This window comes from Mesocricetus auratus, unplaced genomic scaffold (genome assembly GCF_017639785.1).
Source record: "Mesocricetus auratus isolate SY011 unplaced genomic scaffold, BCM_Maur_2.0 Super-Scaffold_15014, whole genome shotgun sequence".
Classification (NCBI taxonomy): domain Eukaryota; kingdom Metazoa; phylum Chordata; class Mammalia; order Rodentia; family Cricetidae; genus Mesocricetus; species Mesocricetus auratus.
The window spans coordinates 35,993,237-36,012,120 of NW_024429186.1; the positions used below are offsets into that span (position 1 = coordinate 35,993,237).

The window sequence follows — 18,884 nt, forward strand, 5'->3', positions numbered from 1 at the left end:
AAACAGGACAAAATTGCCACCCACTACCACAATGAAAAGTTTCAAAATCAGAAGATAAATTCTTAAAAAGCCAAGAAATAAGCCATTCTACCAATTTAACCAGACGCCAGGCACTCAGAAAACTTGGGGAAAACAGAACTTGAACCCTTATTGCCTCTATACCTAAACATTTTGCACATTTTACTCACATGCCAAAAAACACAGATGAACTACTGCATACAGTTGAACGTGGTTAGCTACTTTTGTATTTACCAGTGATCAGGTATAACTGAAGCTATTTATTAGGGCACCTGCTTGGCAAAGGTGCAAAACTGACAAGCATCCCAGTACCACAACAAGAATGACCATTTGATTTGGCTCATCTTTACACTTTTATTTATGGCGTATCCCTTGAAAGATGTGTTCACATGCCTAAGGCAGGTGGCTTGCACCTCAGGCTTGAGGCCAGCTTGGGCTACAGTTCCAAACAAGCCACAGCTACATAGCAAGCCCAAAATTTCAACAAAAAGTTAGACATGTTAGGGCAGTCTAACACCAGCCATTAGGGGACACAAAAGAATGACAAATTGAGGTCATCAGCTACACAGCTGAAAGCCAGTCTAGAGTATATAAGCCAGTATCAACTCTCATCACAAAATATTTACCTCTTAACATTTTGAAGTTCATCTGCTCAATGACTTCTCTAACACCCAGCTGTCACTATGCAAGATGTGATTAATATAAAAAACAATCTAGCAGAACTGGGACTTCAAACTATCCTTAGAAGAAAAAAACCCAAAAACTAGTCCTAAAACCTCCCTTATGGCACACTTTAAATCACAGCACTCAAAGTCAGTGGCAGGTACATCTGAATTCAAGGGCAGCACATACCAAGCCCCAGACCAGCCTGGCCCACACACAGTGAAATCTTGTGTCAAAGAATCTCACCGTTCCTAACTTCTCAAATCTCAGGTTTTAGTGTTCAACATAAACTTCAACCTGATACAGTTCCTACAGTGAAAGGGCAGGTGAGATGGCCAGTGAAGAAAATGCTAGGTTCTGCCAGCATTACAGCAATAGTTTCCTAGGTAAAAAAGCATGCCACTAGTCCTAGATCTAGCCTGCTGTAAGATTAGCTGTAATTCATGGTCACTCAGTAGTCAGCCTTTCCCAAACCTACTCCCAAATGCCAACTCTTACTCCCAAACTTGCACTTTGAGGAAGCAAACAAACTAATTTTTTCTACTTCTATTCCACAAGGCAGAAATGAATATGCCTGTCTAGTCCTGAGGTATCACTGGAACCAGAAATTCTGGATGGGGTGGGGCTGGAGAGATGGGGGTGTGGCTCAGAGGTTGAGAACACTGGTTGTTACTCCAGGTCCTGAGTTCAATTCCCAGCAACCACAAGATGGCTGACAACCATCCATGAGATCTGGTCCACTCTTTTGGTAAAAAGTCATACAAGCAGATAGATCACTCATATACATAACTTAAAAATAAATCTTAAAAAATAAATCCTAGAACCCTGTTAATTAGTTAACCCCTTAACTTGTCCTTTGAAAAGCCCCTAAAAAATGGTAATGGAGTTGAGGACTCCCTCAACATCTGGCACTCAGATGTTAAGATGTTCTGCTACTAAATACTTACCAAGCTAGTACCTGGCAACTAGGCTTTCAACTAACTTATTTCCTATGCTTACAAGGCAGCTCACTCTCACAGGGATAGACTTAAATGCTACAGGAATAGACCTGTATCAGCTAGAGATGGCTGAGCACTAAGACGACTTGATGCTCTTGAAGAGGACCTGGAGTTTTTGATTCCCAGCATTCACACAGCAGCTCCTAACTGAGCTGGAGTTCCAGGGAATCCTACACCACTTTCTGACTTCCATAGGCACCAGGAATACAAGTGGTACACACACACCCATACAGTTTTTTTAAATTTCCCATTAATAAACAGTCACATATTAGCTAGGCAGTGGTGGCCCATGCCTTTAATCCCAGTAACCAAGAGCACAGGTCAGCTTGATCTACAAAGCAAGCTCCAGGACAGCCATCTAGAAAACCCTAATAAATTAAAATATGCATACATACAGTCACTTATCTCAGGAACTAAATTAAAGCCAGCATATGAAAATCCCTTAAACTCAATCCCTGAGAAATTACACCATGACTGTCCCAAATGTATGACATCTGTCAAGAAACCAAAACAATACCAGCATTGGATCTTATGTGTTTACCAAAGCCCTGGCCTTTCTGCTCTTAGGGTAAGCAACCTGATGGCAATACAAGTCAGGCGGCAACAGGATAGCAAGGAAGGAACAGAAATATAAGGTTAACCGCCCGCCATTCTTAGTTGTTAGTTTTAACAGTAAGCTGTCTCCTTAGCCCCTCTTTCCACTAACTTCAAATGGCAAAACAATACTGAAAAGCCCATACCACACTACTTCAGGGTTCTACATGTGTAGTTTTTAACTTAGAACACACAGAATGAAATAAACCATACAGGACTTGAGAGAAAAACACCAAAAGCAGTATAATACTTGATATATTTTATTATCAATAACAAACAGCTGCTTTAATATCTGTCCTACAGCTGTTAATGGGTGAGAAGGCACCCTTGACCCTAAACAAGTAAAACTCATATTAAGCCTTTATATACAAGCAAATTTAGAGCTCTTTTAAAGTGTCCAAAGCTATTAGTTTAATTGAGTAATTAAACTAATCTTAACATATCTGAACAATGAACTAAAATGTTCAAAAATTTTTCTAGTACAAAAAATTAAATGCTTTAGTTATAAAAGAGCTCTGTCAATATACACAAACTATATACTTCAGACAGTCACAAAAGTGTGAGCAGAAGGCTTATCAAAAGACATTTAATACAATTAGTTTTCAACAACCCCTTGGTGGTCCACATCTACAAAGAAAGCCAGCCCAACCCCCCTCCAAACCCCACCCCACAGAAAAGCACATACTTACCAGAAGTTTTAGCAAGTATGGTTTTTTTGGGAATTTGTTTTTTGTTTTGTTTTTTTAAAAAAAAAAAAAGGTCCCCAGGGCAAGTTATTTACAGTTTAATTGCCACTGTCAACTGATCTGGACCTGGACCGAGATCGGGACCTCTGGCGATCCACGGATGCTGGAGACTTAGATCTACTTGAAGAACCGCGTTTCTGGCTCTTCTCAGGCACAGGAGACCTACTACCAGAACGGGACTTGCTCCGGCTCCGGCTCCTGCTTCTTGAGCGGCTATAAGACTTGCTCCTACGGGAACGAGATCGGCTACGGGACCTAGAGGAACTCCTGGTCCGAGATCGTGACCTGCTTCTTGACCTGCTATGAAAAATGGGGAGGAAAGAGAAAAAAGGACATTAAGCTGTATGACAAGGCTCTAAAAGCCAGTTTAGTAAAACTTTTGGTTTAAAAATATCAATAAAAGGGTACCTGTGCCTTTTGCTGCCTTCGATTAATTTGATTTTTCTCCCATTAATTTCCTTTCCAGAAAGTTTTTCAATAGCATTCTTTAAGTCACCATAAGAGGCAAACTCAACTACCCTAAAATGGGAGGAAGGAGAAAAAAATGCCTTTAAAGCTCACATACCAATAGCCTTGCAAACCACATATATCAAAACAAACATGAATCCCATTTCCTGCTCATTCTGATTCTGCTGACATACACAGCACAGTATGGTTCTGAAGCAGACAACTGTTTTGTGAAGTGTCTTCCCATTTACTGTCAATGTGCAGCATCCTGCCAGGTCCCTACTAAATGGCAGCATCAACCAGCCCTTGTAATAAAACTGGTCTCCCAAAACTGCCAATGCAAAACTACCACAATCAAGCACATGCATACTTTGGATCCTAGCAATGTCACAAGGAAGTTTCCAGGGTACTGAAAAGGCCTCATACTCACCCTTCATTTAGTTTAGGTCGGTGTGCATCCGCAAAGGTTACTTCCCCAGCTTGTCTCATGAAATCTTTGAGATCCTTAACACAAGACAGTTATGTTAAGGAGAGAAAAGGCAAAAGTGACACACAAACAACCACATGGTATAAAAACAAGACTACTGAAAGAGAAGTTGTTAGATAAAGTACAAACATGGCATATACCACACTTGTATTCTATCAGAGTTCAAAAATTATGCCAGGGCACGAAATAAGCAAATAGCATATTGCTTTTAAGCAAAATGCTAGAGGAAAATTCCAGTTTTTAACATTATAGTATTAGTCTAACTGAGCTCAGTACAAAAGGGGGAAAAAACAAACAAAAAAAACAAAACAAACAACAAAAAAAACAAAAGGAACAGTACATGTTTTAAAGACTAAAGTAGAAGTTTTATATTAAAAAAAAACATTTACAAAGACACCAGTTATTTTGTGCCCCATATGTCATTAAAAAAATTTACTTTACCTTTATTAACATTTCCCTAGGCTAGTCAAGCAGCAAACCATTAAGCGGTCGGAGAAACCTTCATGACATAGGCCCGACTGGCTCTTCGCCACCCACTTGAAGGATACTACCCAATCGATGGAAGCCTTTAATCGCACAGCCCTCCCTATTAGCAGACTACTGGCGATGCAGACATGTTTTACTCTTGTGCAGTTACCAAGGACCACTTTACTGCGATCAGGATTCCAACGACCAACTAATTGCGTATCTTTCAACTCTTTCGACCAGGACCTCTTATTCGGAAGCGTTACAGGAAGACAGCTCTCAACTTAGGGATCAGATCACGTTATCAACGTTCTGGGATCGCTGCAACCCGGCACTTCAAGTAAGTGCACCGATTACGTCTAGACCGGCAAACACAGATCTAGAGGTGGCCAACTGATCACTGTAGGAGCTGACTGGCAAAGTCAACCAGGCCCAACCAAGAGTGACCAAGACAACGATTAGGATAACCCACAGGCACTCCTCGTCATAAGGCCAACGACACAGATAGGCTGGCAAATAAAGGGTTTAATATTTGGTTAAAATTGATTTTTAAAAACATGAAAAAATAACCTCAAAACAATTACATTTGATCACTAGTTATTAAAATCTGAAACATCCCCCAGTTACATTTAATTAAAGTTTAAAAGTATAGTTCAATTAAATCCATTAATTTAAGATAAAACTTTTAATATATTAATAAAACATTAACTACCCAGTAACATTTTAAAATTCCACATTAAAATAACTCAAAACTGTATTTCAACAAACCTGCCAGCTGACTCTTGACGATAAATTCTCAACTATAAGTCGATTTTCTGTTCTTACGGGTGGAGCATTTCTGAAGAAGAAAACAAGCAAGGTCACATTTTACTGACAAATTCGGGCAACACTTCCACGGACTCTGTGGGTTTCAGTGGGTGGATTATGCAGACTTAAGTGGCTCCCACCATAAACACTAGAGGCCATCACTTGCCCACCACACACCGTCTATCATTTCGTGGTCTGCGACTACTAAATCGGTCGGAGTATCGTCCTCTTCCTCGCCCACCTCGAGACCGAGCGCGAGCATGTTCAATAGTAACCCTATGAAGAGAAATAAAAATGCCTATTACATGCTTACCCCACACGTAAGAGCACTCCAACAGCTTGCTCTATTATCCTGGGGAAACTGCTTATGCTGATCATGCCTACCTTTCGCTGCAAAGTTCTTTCCCATCAAGTTCATAAACTGCGTCATCTGCATCCCTTGGGTCCTCAAATTCCTACAATTACATTACAGTAGGACACTTAGTGGGACTTTTGGCCAGGCATTCTACAGCATATTAAGATCACGACCAGTGTTAGATGACATCTATAAGCCGGGCAGTGGCCAACACCTTTAATCCCAGAAGAAGCAGGTGGATCTCTGAGTTCGAGACCAGGCTGGTCTGAGAGTTCCAGGACACCTCTACCTACGTTTGTCTTTCCGAGGCAGGGTTTTCTCTCTAGCCTTGGCTATCCTCAAACTCAGAGGTCCATTCCACTGCCTCTGCCTCCCAACCATGGGCCACCGACAGCCGGTTACCCCTTGACAGATACTTCACTCAGTTCGAGGAAATACTTACCACAAACCCAAAACCTCTTTTCAGATCAATATCTCTGATCCGCCCATAACCCTTGAAGAATCTTTCCACATCTTTCTCCCTCGCTGCTGGATTTAGTCTCCCGATGAACACTCGACAGCCACTCATGATGCCCGGCTAGTGTTTCCTGTTAAGCAGTAAAAATCGATCGAGATGCTATTTAAGGACGGCACGGGGGAACCACCGGCCAAGCCGTCAAACACCTACAGAGCCTAAAAACCGCTTACCAACTGCTGTACCAACAGTTCGGGCCCCCTCACGTTCAAAACTCAAATGAAAACGCAACTCCCCAAACGACCCTCTCCCCGGGTTCCACACCGCAGGCAACCGCAACGCCCACTTGCCAGCTTTCTAGACTGCGCAGCCGCTCTCCGCTCCCGGGCCCCCTCCCATCTGCCGCAGTTAGGAAAGGCCGAGAAAAGCCAGCGAAGCCGGCCCCGCCCTCCGCAAGGCCTCGTCCAATAGCAGCCGGCCGCGCGAGCGTCGCGGCCTCCTCCCCGAGCGTCACAAGCCGGAATCTCGCGACGCCACAGCCGAGCTTGCGCAGTCGGCGACGGGCGCGTTCGCAGCACAAAATGGCGGCGTCTGCGGCGGGGGAGGAGCGAGCCAGCCGAGCTCCGTCCTCAGCCCGGGGCGAGCCGAGCCTTGAGCACCGCGCCCGCCGGCCACAAGGGAGCCCCCAGCGGCCCCGGGCAAGGCCGTCTCCCGGCGTAGAGGCGGAATGACGCCGGATAAGGAGCGCCTAAGGGTGGCGGGGAGAAGCGCGCTGCTTCCCCCTACGAACGCCCTCCCCGACGCCCGCCCTTCCGCCGTGTGTCCCCTCAAGCAGCACCCAAAGGGAGACGTGCCCCAGCGCCCACCTCAATCAACTGCGCTCTCTAGACGCCGTCCTCCGCAAAGAGCGAAGCCCCGGCCACTCGCGACCCGAGCGGCCATGAAGAAGCCTCGATCCGAGAAGCCTTGCCCTCAAAGCGAGCCACTCACCTACCGGACACGGTCTCTGGCGGCTGAGACCCGGAGAGGTCCGCAGTCTGCGACGGAGCTGGCAGCCTCCCTACAGACCCGAACTCAACCCGTCTACGTCTCTCCACAACTGACGCACTTAGCGGCTCGGGCGTTTCACAAAATGGAAGGAACGTCGTGCGTCACTTCCAGGGCGGCTCCAGGAGCTCGGGTACCGCCCAGTTGGAGCCAAGAACGGAAGTTTCCGCGGAGCCGGAAGTCCCAGTGGGGCGGGGTTTCCCCCCGCCGTGACCCCGAGACGACTGCAGCGGGTGGTCGGTGGGTGGTGGGGGTGGTGGGGGTAGACGTTCGCTCCGTCAGCGTCCCAAAAATACTCCATGACACATCTTTGGATACAAAAAAATGTATCCGAAGCTTTTCTTGGCTATCTCGAATATTACCTAGGCTTTATACAAACACCAGTTTCTGTGGCGCACGCCTTTTATCAGAGTGCTGGGATTAAAGGTATGGGCCATCAACACCCGGCTTCTTTGATGTTTTTATCTGTAACCCAAAGCAGCATCTAAATTTTAAGATGTCCCTAGAATAGGATTACAGATTGTCAACTAGGGTTACTAGGCGATGATTAGTAGCTCAGGAAGCAGGAAAAAAAAAAACCTTATAAGGATATATATTTGTTAAATAAAAATTCAAAAGCTTACTACAGAGGGCTAAGTGCTTTGGAGGCATGCTGTGAATCAGGACAGGAGTTTGAATCCCAGTGCCTGCTGAAGTGTCAGTCCAGCATGGCAGCCATCCATAATCCTAGCATGCTGTTGCTGAAGCAAGCTGGGTAGATGGACTAACAGGATCAGTGAGTTCTGAGATCAAGTGAAAAACCCTGCCCTAATGTATGAGATGGAAAGTGATTGAGAGAGACACATGGGCTTAACCTCGCCTCCACACACATGCATGTACACCACACACTAAAAACCACTATGCATCATTCCAGAAATGCTTGGAGCAGGGAGAGAACTACTTATATATCTGAATTTGTATAAACATTTTCCTCCCAAGTCATTCTATAGATGCATGGACATCCTTTCCAAAGTCATCCAAGCACATAACATGTTTAGTAGAGGAAAAAAAGATAGAGATCACAGACTAAAAAAAAAGTTTATTGCCCACAAATGACAGATCTGCTAGCCAGCTCCCTTTTCCCAGAAATCAGGTCACACCCTCCCAGGAGCTGTAGGAGTTGCTAAGAAAGATTACTGTAGCTAGGTATGGTAAATAAGCATACTTCCAATCCCAGCGCTTGGGACACAGGCAGGAGGTTCTTTGTGACTACATAATGAGTTCCAGCCAGCAGCAGTGAAGAAGCGGCAGGGGGCAGGTCTTGATACTTGATACTTGAAAATCACAGTATTTGGAGGTGGTGAAAATCAAACTCAGGGTCTCACACATGCTAAACAAGAGTGCTACCCTTAAATTACAACCCCAGTCCCGGGACATGGCAGGGCACACCTTTGATCCCAGCATTAAGGAGGTAGAGGCAGGCAGATCTCTTGAGTTCAAGACCAGCCTGGTCTGTACAGAAAGTCTCAGGACATCTAGGGCTACACAGAGAAACTGTACTATCACAGGTAAAAACAACTTTATCGTGCTGGGGTGTACTTCAGTAGAGGGGCACTTGCCTGGCATGTGAGAGGCCCTAGCACTCAACTCTCAGCACATGAAAATAAACAGATAAGAAATCCTGTCTCCAAAACCTCACCTTTAATCCCAGCTGTCGGGAGGCAGAGGCAGGAGGATCTATCTGAGTTAGAGGCCAGCCTGGTCTACAAAGCTATACAGAGAAACCCTGTCTCAAAAAATCAAATATATATAAACCAGAAATTAGTTTGGTGAGGATAGATTGGTAAGGTAAGATTGGGAGTGTTTTCTTTTTTCAATAATTTTTCCTTCTGAATATTTTTCTTTTTATTTATTTATCTACATGTTGGTTTTTCGAGATGCCACCACCACCCAGCTTGTAAATACATCTAAAAAGGAAAAAGAGTATGTAATGTTTTTTAATATCTACTCCTAACTTTCAAAGAAGTAGCATTACTAAGCATTTAATTTTTCTTCTATAAGCACAGTTCTATTTTCAAGATGTGCACCACCCATCTGCATTTAATTTTGGTGTCATATGTACTTTTTTATATTGTGTACATTTCCATTATCTCTGTTTCAATGATCATGTGCAGTCAAGTGTCTACTGTTTTTCCACTTAACCTCACATTATTATACTCATGAGGAAACAAGTCATTTTGACCAGATAGTCTGTTTTTTGTTGTTGTTGTTTTTTTTTTTGACAGTTTCCTAAATATCACCAGATTCTTAAAAATCCCAGAAGAAAGGAAAAAAAAAGTCAAAATGGGCATGGTGGCACATGCCTCTAATCCCAGCACTCTGGAGGTAGGCAGGTTTCTGAGTTTGAAGACAGCCTGGTCTGACATAGCAAGTTTGGGGCCAGCCAGGACTACATAGTGAGAACCTGCATCAAAACAAAAGTTTCACTTCCTTTCTTCCAGCTTTTTTGTTTGTTTTTTGGTTTTGGTTTTTTTTTTTTTTTTTTGGTTTTTTTTTTTTTTTTTGGTTTTGTTTTTCAAGACAGGGTTTCTCGAACTCTCAGAGATCCGTCTGCCTCTGCCTCCAGAGTGCTGGGATTAAAGGCGTGTTCCACCAATGCCCAGCATTTTCTTCCAGTTTTTTTAATCCAAAAGTTTATTTTATTTCATTTTAATTCTATGTATATGTGTAGGTATGGGCACATGGATAAAAGGGTTCTTGGAAGCCAGCTTCGGAGCTGGAGGTACAGAACGTTGTGAGCTGCCCAATGTTGGTGCAGAGAATCAAACTTGAGTCCTCTGGAAGAACAGTACATGTTCTTAACCACTGAGCCATCTCTCCAGCCCAAATGACGTCTCGAAAGAATAAATCTGAAATAACTTCTTTTGGGATTTTAAAATGTTATGTTCAGGGTTTTGCCTTTAACCCCCATGCCTCGGGAGAGTGAAACAAGGGTTGCCAAATACTAGCGTTCAGTCTGGGTACAGAATGAATGAGACCCTGTGTAAAAATGAAACTGACTGGACACGGTAGTACACCCCTCTAATCCCAGCACTTCTGAAACAGAGATGTCAAGTATTTGTGAGTTCAAGGCCAGCCTGCTCTACATAATGAGGGAGGGAAGGAAGAAGGAAGGAGAAAGAAAAGAAAAATGTTCTGTTTCTCACTCAGATTCACCCCTATAAGCCTATCTTTCTCTTGTTAAATATTTTTTAATTAAAAATACCTACATAGTATTTAAAATACCATGACACTATGGTCATACAATACAGACATCTCGTTTCTGTCACCTATAGACCACAGTATGTTAGGGTGACCTCTCTGATTGTGATAACGCTGTTTTCTCTTGTTTAGACATTGTCATCTCAAATAAGAGCAGCTGTTGATCACCTGCAAGGAGATTCTCGGGGGACCAGGCCTATTTACAGTCCTAAATGGAGGGATGAGGGAAGCTCACGAGGTCCCTCTCTAGTGTTGTCTAAGTAGTAAATAATTACTGGGGAGAAGGCTTTCTGGTTGCAGCTGCCTTTGAATCACGAATTCTCCCATAAGTAACCCAACAAGCTCATTGGCTCACCAAGCTGGAGCTGAGTGGGCTCCTTTCTTCAGTCCACTGGAGCGCCCTCTCTTAGGTAAACATATGTTTCTGTTTCTTGACCCAGGAACCATCACACAACAGAAGCTGAAAATTCCCATTGCCTAGTGAGGTGTCGTAGCCGGAACAGCATCTCCCACACACAATTCATTCCTTACATGTTTGTGGCGATGCTGGTGTAAACAAGCTTGCCCGGCAGCCACTCATACACAGTACATACAGTACACAGTACTTGATCATGGAAGTAAAAGCAAGGTATTCAGTATTGTTGGCTTAGAGTATACTCTACTTTCTTTTTCTTTTTTATTTATTTATTTATTTATTTTGGAGACAGGTTTCTCTGTATACTTTTGGAGCCTATCTTAGCACTCACTCTGTAAACCAGGCTGGCCTCGAACTCAGATTGATCCTCCTGCCTCTGCCTCCCAGAAGCTGGGATTAAAGGTGTGTGCCACTACTGCCAGGTCTCTACTTTTTTACTTATTTTTTGAGATATTTTACTGTGTGTTTTAGTTACTTTATAGTAGTGTAATAAAATACTAACCAGAAACTTGAGAAGGAAAGGGTTTATTTCAGCCTACAACTTACAGTCCATCACGAAAGGACAGGAACTAAAAAAGCAGAGACCATGGAGGAACGATGCTTACTGGCTTACTTTCCAGGCCTTGCTCCGTCTCCTTTCTTAAACAACCCAGAACCACCTACCCAGGGGTGTCACTGCATACAGTGGTCTAGGTCCTCCTATATCAACCATTAATTACACAGTACCCCACAAACTTGCCAATTAGATGGAGATACCTTCTCAATGGAAGTTCCCTCTTGCCAAATGAGTCAAGTCTGTGTCAAGCGGACAAAAACTAACTTCATACCATGCCACACTGCAGCAGCCCACACGCCTGTTCTCCCAACTGGGTTTGTATAAGTACACTCTGTGATGTTCACACAGGGACCAAACCACCTGGAGGCAGTTCTCAGATGGTGTCACCTGTGCTGTGTTTATGGCATCCTGCTGCCTGGGGCCCTACTGGTAGAAATTTTGATTTAAATGGTTGGATGAGGGGCACCATTTGCTAGTAAGGGCTTGGAGAACCGTTATTACGCAACTGTGATCTGCCTAAACTTCATTGTCTGGTCCTGTCTTGTCTCCTCACTTGGGCCTGATTGGGGCAGTCATAGGGAGCCGCTTTAACCCTGAAAAAGGCTTCTATTCAGGGTGCCTATGCACTTCTACACCAGCCCTCCAGATAGTGGCAGCTACCGTCCGGCTCGCAAACCACTAGGCAGAAGCACCATGAGAAGGACATTACAAACTGCCTCAGCGCCTCCTGACTCCCACAGAGGTGTCCTAACTTGTTTGAAAGTAGAAAACAATCTTTCTGCCCAACCACCCCTGTTCCCAACAGCAGCAACAGGACCATCATAGGACCTCCTCCTGTGCACTAAAAGGGCCCCAGGGATCCGAACAGAAACCAGCACCGACAAATATTCAGTGCCTTTATCACCAAGGCCAGAGGAGTCTGGATGGTGGCAAGAACTAAGATAACAGAGCATCTCTAAAGGGGCGAAACAGGAGGAGAAGCACAGCAGAGTCTGCCGCGAGAGAGACATAGACTTGTATGGGAGGAGAGCAGCTTAACATTATGGAGCCTGAAAGTATCTTCTGAGTTCAGCGTGGTGGCGCATGCCTAAGAATCCCAGCACTCAGGAGGCAGAGGCAGGCAGATCTCTGTGAGTTCAAGACCAGCCTGGTCTACAGAGCAGGTTTCAGGACAACTAGGATTACACGGAGGGAAAAAACAGTTGTTGTTGTTTTTCTCATTTATTTATTTGTTTGTTTGTTTTTTGCTTTAAAAAAATCTTCTTAAGCAGATATAGAAAGCAGCAGTCCCCAGTAATTCAGAAATTGTTGACAAAACTTAAAATTTTTTTGCAGAGCCATGCAAAGTGTTTGGTGTCAATGTTTACTATGAATCAACACCAGTTGGCTGGCTGACTGACTGACTGACTGACTGACTGACTCTGACTGACTGACTGACTGACTCTGACTGACTGACTGACTCTGACTGACTGACTCTGACTGACTGACTGACTCTGACTGACTGACTGACTCTGACTGACTGACTGACTGACTGACTGACTGACTGACTGACTGAGTCAGTCTCTCTCATGTATCCCAGGCTGGCCTGGCACTCTGTGGTTCAAAGATGGCCTTGGATTTCTTGGCATTTTGGTTGTGAATCTAGTCTTTAAAGGTGGAGTCAGCTCTCCAGTCTGTCCTTGAATGTATAACTCTGCCGCTTCTGCCTCCTGAGTGCTGGGATTACAGGCATGTTTCACCAATCTTCGTTTATTCGGTGCCAGGGATCAGACCCAGAGCTTCCTGCATGCTAGGCAAAGACTCTAGCAAATGAGCTACACTTCCATGCCAACATCAATTTCAATTATTGTTAGGATCTCCTTCCATTCCACTTTTTACTCTCATTTAAAAGACGGATGGGTGGGAGCTGGAGAGATGGCTCAGGGGTCACCAGCACTGACTGCTCTTCCAGAGGACCCAGGTTCAATTCCCACACTCACATGACAGCTCACAGCTGTCTGTAACGCCTGTTCCAGGGGATGGGATGTCCTCACACAGACATACATGCAGGCAAAACCACGATGTAATGGTGGCGGGGGTAGGGGTGGGGGTGGGGGGACGACACGACACTCATTTGGACATGTGCCAGATTACCTTCCCCAAAGAGCCAGACTCGGGGATCTCTAACCCTCACTGAGGTCTGCATAAGTTAACTGCCACCTGGTTAGGGCCCTCAGGACTTCAGTTTTCCTTGTCCAGTTCACTCCTGGTTACCCATTACCTCATCAGTGCTATCATTTCTCTCCTCCACCTATGAATCAGGAATTCAGGAGTGACTCTGCTGGGTTCCGGCTTGAAGTGGTCTCATTCTCTCAACTAGAATGGAATGTCTCATTCAGAATCTCCTTCAAACCTCAGTTCCTTGGTGGCCTTTCTCCTCAAGTCAGTTTTCTTCCACATAGGCTCTTCTGTAAGCTGCCTGAGTGACCCCAGTGACAGCTGGCTGTCCCCAGAGGGAACATTCCAAGAGACAGTGCGTCTAAGATGGAAGCTACAGCCATTATTTTCTAATTTCAAAGACAATGTCTTCATGTACTGTAACATGGTGTATTCCTTTCACCAACACTGAGAATTCAAAGACAGATATTTGGTGATTTGCAGTTCTGGGAGATTTGAAGTCAAAACTCAGTGTCGGGAGGGCCTTTCCCCTATGACAGCCCTAGGGAGAGCCTTCCCTTGCCTCCTCCTAGCTTCTGGTATTGGAGGACAGTCTATAGTATTCCTGGACTGTAGATTTAAGCTTTCCCTTGCCTCCTCCTAGCTTCTGGTATTGGAGGGCAATCTATAGTATTCCTGGACTGTAGATTTAAGCTTTCCCTTGCCTCCTCCTAGCTTCTGGTATCGGTGGGCAATCCTTAGTATTCTGGACTGTAGATTTAAGCCTTCCCTTGCCTCTTCCTAGCTTCTGGTATTGGAGGGCAGTCTATAGTATTCCGGGACTGTAGATTAAAACATTCCAGGCAAATGGCTTGCTCTTTCACAACCCTATCATGTCATCTTCCTTTTGTGTGGTCTGTCTTTGTGTTTAAAGTCCTCCCCCCTTAAGAAGGACAAACAGTTTTATTAGACCAGGGTTCACCCTAATGACTTCATTTTAACTCACCTGCTACTGTAATGACCCTATTTCTAAATGAGGCCATCCATATTCTGTGTGGTACTAAAGGGTAAGATTTCAGCATGCATTCTGTGTGTGTGTGTGTGTAAGGACACATTGATTTTACCATATACCTACCATTCCTGCAGGTCAGCCCTGGTCCAACATGGGAGGGTAAAACACAGGCGGGAACAGCAGGAAGTGGGGTGGTTAGAGGACATGTTGGAAGGTAGCCAGTGTGGTCTTCCTGCTTCACTGAAGAAAGAAAAAAGGAAGGAAAGAAGGAAGGAAGGAAGGAAGGAAGGAAGGAAGGAAGGAAGGAAGGAAGGAAAGAAACCAGGCTGCTTTTGCCCTTTGTATTCAAATACTTGTATCTTGCTGCTGTTAAGCTGCCTTAAAGGTGTGAGGGGGGTTTGTTTGTTCCAGCCTCAAACTCACAATCCTCTAGCTTCAGTCTCTCAGAGTCTGGAATTACAGGTGTATAATACCAAGCCCACCTCTAGGAGCTCTGTTCTATTTTATTTTACTGCAATTTTAAAAATAATTTTATCTTTGTGTGTGTGTGTGTGTGTGTGTGTGTGTGTGTGTGTGTGTGTGTGTGTAAGCATGCAGATGCCATAGCATATATGTGGAGATCAGAGGACAACTTTTAGAGTTGCTTCTCTTTTTCCACTGTGTTGCAGGATCAAACTCCAAGCTCAGCTTGTCAAGCTCGCATGGCCAGCATTTTTACATGCTGAGTCATCTCACCGGCCGCGAATTTGAAACAGGCTCTCACACAGCCCAGGCACCCTGCCCCACAGCAAAGAGGATCTCCTAGACTCCAAACCTCCATCCTCTGCTGGGACTCAGGCATGCACTGCCGGGCCAGGCTAAGGCTCTTGACACACACCTGTTTCTATCTTCAGTCTCACCCTGTCCACAACCACTTTAACCTGGACTTTCAAATATGCTTAGTTTCCATTTAACGCTTGACATAATAGCTGGGCGGTGGTGACGCACACCTTTAATCCCAGCACTCAGGATGCAGAGGCAGGCAGATCTCTGTGGGTTCGAGACCACCCTGGTCTACAAGAGCTAGTTCCAGGACAACCTCCAAGGCCACAGAGAAACCCTGTCTTGAAACTGCCCCCACCCCAGAAAAAGCTTGACATAATAAGCCTCCTCTTAGAAGTTGCCCATCACTCTTTCCCATGGATCAGAGCAGTTAGCTTGTTGGGCTTTACTCTCCGAATGCCACTTTCTCAAGCTCTCGTTCACCTCCTGCTGCTTCCTCCTACCCTCCCAGGAACAGGTCTCAAAGTTCACCTGCAACCTAGTTGCGAAATCCAGTGGCATCTTAATAACGATCATACTATTTCATAAAAACTGCCATTCATCTTACTATGGGATGGCATCGTGGTTGAACTGCTAGGTTAATTAGCCTGCTTGGCCCTTACACAACTCCTCAATAGCAGTTAGTCCCCCCCCCCCCCCTTAAAGAAAAGTTGAAACCAAAGCTCAAAGTCACACGGCTGGCAAGTGGCGGAGCCTTGAAGCGAGGCCAACTCTGTGGTTCTGAAAGGCTTTCTCAAGGAGTTACTCCAAGGGGCTATCAAAACCCTTAGAGTAGGGGCTGGAGACAAGGCTCAGTGGTTAAGAACACTGGCTGTTCTTTCAGACCCAGGATCCATAGTGGAGCCCCAGCACCTACATGGGATTAACAGTTATCTGTAACTCCCCCCGTGGACACTACATGAATCTGGGGCATGAAAGGAGCAGGCAAAAACACCTTGGCCTAAGAACTGCCATTTTGACATCAGACTCCATTTTACCTGAGGGGTAAAAGTTCCAGTTCCAGTTCCCAAGCCCTAGGGGAGCCAAGAACTTTCCAAGGACTGACCAACCTCCTCCTCAAATAAATAACAGAAATAGCCTAGTATGGCCCCTTAGTTCTTTAAAGCATTATGGCTGCTCCTAACAAGAAAAAGAACAAACGAGTCTGGTTGAATTGAAAAGCTCCCATTTTGTGTCGGTTGACAATGACGGAACACACAAGGAACATCTCCAATCTTCAACGTCTGATGGGTGAAAATTGTAACTGTAACTGGGCAACAGATTTGTGATTTTTGTGCTTATAAACCCCACTTCTGCCCTTGCTCGGCCTGCCAGAAGAAACAAGGCTCCCGAGTCCTTGTCCTGCAGCCCTGATCAGTGACCCACTCTTGTGGTGAGTTACTAAAATCTTTAAACCGTAAGTGTTGTCTCTCTCCTTCCTCTTGGCACACAATGGGCTGGGTGTGATAGAAGATAGATATGCATTCAGGTAAAATACCCAGACACACAGATTGAAAACATCTTTTTTTGTAATCCATTCATGCCCCGCCCCCATCTGTAGACTAGGCCTAGATCATCTGTAGCTCCACCTGCCTCTGCCTCCTGAGTAAATTTTAAAATCCTAACAAACAGGCAACAAACAAAAAACTCGAAGCAGCTGGACGTGGTAGGGCTGGAGAGATGCTTCAGAGGTTAAAAGTACTTCCTGCTTTTCTAGTCTCCACCACACATAACAAGGTCACATATATTTTTTTAAAACCTCTACAGCACTTTCAAGATGAGAACATCCCACGTCACTTACAAGTTTCCACGTATCTTTGTGTGTTCTAACAGTGCGACCAGTAAGGCACAGATGAATTCAGCATAAGCAATCACTAATGAAGACCAAAGCATAGTAAATGGTTACACATAGCGTGACGGATGACATCCCTAGGCCAAATCACGCCAGGGAAGCAACTGAACCACTCAGCCAAAGGCAAGAGAAGGGTCAGATGTGCGTGCCCGGGTTTCAGGTCCAGCATCGCTTGCCGTTGTAAACTCTACATTAAAAGAGTAGATCTAAGATTTGAGGAAAGTTCTGGACCTTCCTAAGGATCAATTTCCTTGTGTGAAAAGCAGGTCTATACAGCACACTTTAGAGGTTGTTAGGCAATGGGTCTGTCGCACTCAGCCACAATAATTAACACAGGAAGCAAGGGCTGGAGAAAGGACAAAAGTCAGTGGTGGTTCTGCTGTTGTAACCAAGAGACACAGGCAGTGGCTACAAGAACTTGGACACTACTTTCTAGGGCCCCAACTTCTCCCTCTCAGAGGACTTAAAAATTGTAAAAGCAAACAAATCAAAAACAGAAACAAAATGCAGATCAAGAAGAGAAAAAGGCTGAGACACACGGAGGGAGAAAAGGAACCGGACAAGAAAACTACCTGAGGTGGCCTGCTTCTGTGCCTGAGCACTTGGGAAATACAGCAGGAAGATCGGTCGTTCTCAGCTACATAGCAAGTTCAAGGCCAGCCTAGATATGTGCGACTCTGTCTCATAATAAAACAGAACAAAATAAAACTGGAGATGGCTCAGTGGTTAAGAGCACCGACTATTGTTCCAGGGGTCCCAAGTTCAATTCTCAGCACCCACATGGAGTTCATGTCTGTTGTAGGGTCCAGGGAAACTTGGTACACACCTGCAGCTTCTCTACACTGCTGTCATGCCAAGGCTCAAGGAGGCCCGAGTTTTCAGTTTACCCTAAGCCAATACCTGGTTCCAAGAACGACCACAAACTGAGACCACCCAGGCAACACCCAGGAAGGGACCATCCAAGGGTAAAGTACCTAATGTTCCAAAGGGAAATTCCTAACATTCTAACTATTGTAAATAGGATCACCTAATGTCCCTTAACCTAAGCACATACCCATCCCCTTTCACCAAGACACCCCTAGACAAATGTCAGCAAATCAGGGTCCTGAACCCTGAAAATCCCTCACCCCCAACCTCTACTATGATAAAAAGCCTACCCTGGGCACTCTCTGCTCTCAACTGTTGCATCAGACAGACAGAGTCAAAGCTTGAACTTGAATAAAGGCTCTTTGCTTTTATATACGGGACTCAGTCTCGTTGTTGGCTCTTGGAGGACCCCACGATCTGGGCATAACATCTGTAACTTCAGTTCCAGGGAATCTGGCACCCTCACACACAAAGGCAAAACACCAATGCATGTAAGATAAAAACAAATAAAGCTTTAAAAAGTTAGAGGACAGAGAAGTGATTGATAATTGATGGCTGCTGAAGGAGAAAGAGTAAGTTTTCTTCAGGAATGCAGCCCTGGAGTGGTTCACACTCTCATGTAGATGGTCTTACATACAGGCACATGCAAACAGCCCTAAGCAGGCATAATGAGGAGGAGAAAGGGAGATAGTATATATATATATACATATATATATAATGCATGTACATATATGTATCTATATATATGCATATGTATATGCATATATGCATGTGTATATATGTGTGTGCATAGATAGATAGATAGATAGTGCATATGTGCATATGAAGTTGGAAAGAAAAAATGGTTGGTGTTGGTGAAGGAATTGGAGATAAAGGAAAAGGAATTGGGCATCTGAGTTTGGGATCAGAACATTTATGCATGCA

General features: G+C 44.7%; 2 protein-coding genes across 7 annotated transcripts; one reads left to right on the forward strand and one right to left on the reverse strand.

The window, feature by feature from the left end:
- Positions 1–2,517: 2,517 nt before the first annotated feature.
- Srsf5 (serine and arginine rich splicing factor 5) lies at positions 2,518–7,161 on the reverse strand. Of its 6 annotated transcripts, none has more exons than XM_021228774.2 (8): positions 7,029–7,161; positions 6,023–6,167; positions 5,610–5,680; positions 5,403–5,501; positions 5,187–5,256; positions 3,897–3,970; positions 3,428–3,538; positions 2,518–3,319 (listed from the first exon to the last, which is right to left on the reverse strand). In XM_021228774.2, exons 2-8 carry the CDS (start codon positions 6,146–6,148, stop codon positions 3,058–3,060), a joined length of 813 nt encoding a protein of 270 aa, XP_021084433.1. In that variant the 5' UTR covers positions 6,149–6,167; positions 7,029–7,161; the 3' UTR covers positions 2,518–3,057. The 6 variants fall into 6 exon arrangements, with proteins under 6 accessions (XP_021084433.1, XP_005072780.1, XP_005072778.1 ...); XM_005072723.4 differs by having other exon boundaries at positions 2,518–3,316; positions 7,025–7,161; XM_005072721.4 differs by having other exon boundaries at positions 7,025–7,161.
- On the forward strand, positions 6,150–6,765 carry LOC106021361 (predicted GPI-anchored protein 58). The gene is made up of 2 exons (XM_013115345.1): positions 6,150–6,156; positions 6,206–6,765. Exons 1-2 carry the CDS (start codon positions 6,150–6,152, stop codon positions 6,763–6,765), a joined length of 567 nt encoding a protein of 188 aa, XP_012970799.1.
- Positions 7,162–18,884: the final 11,723 nt, after the last annotated feature.

Excerpts from the sequence above, each read along its gene's own strand:
- Srsf5 (XM_021228774.2), bottom strand. The coding sequence starts at position 6,148 with ATGAGTGGCTGTCGAGTGTTCATCGGGAGACTAAATCCAGCAGCGAGG. Across the intron at positions 5,502-5,609 it reads AAAGAACTTTGCAGCGAAAG|GGTTACTATTGAACATGCTC; the intron begins GTAGGCATGATC and ends TTCTCTTCATAG. Across the intron at positions 3,971-5,186 it reads CGTCAAGAGTCAGCTGGCAG|GATCTCAAAGATTTCATGAG; the intron begins GTTTGTTGAAAT and ends TCTTGTGTTAAG.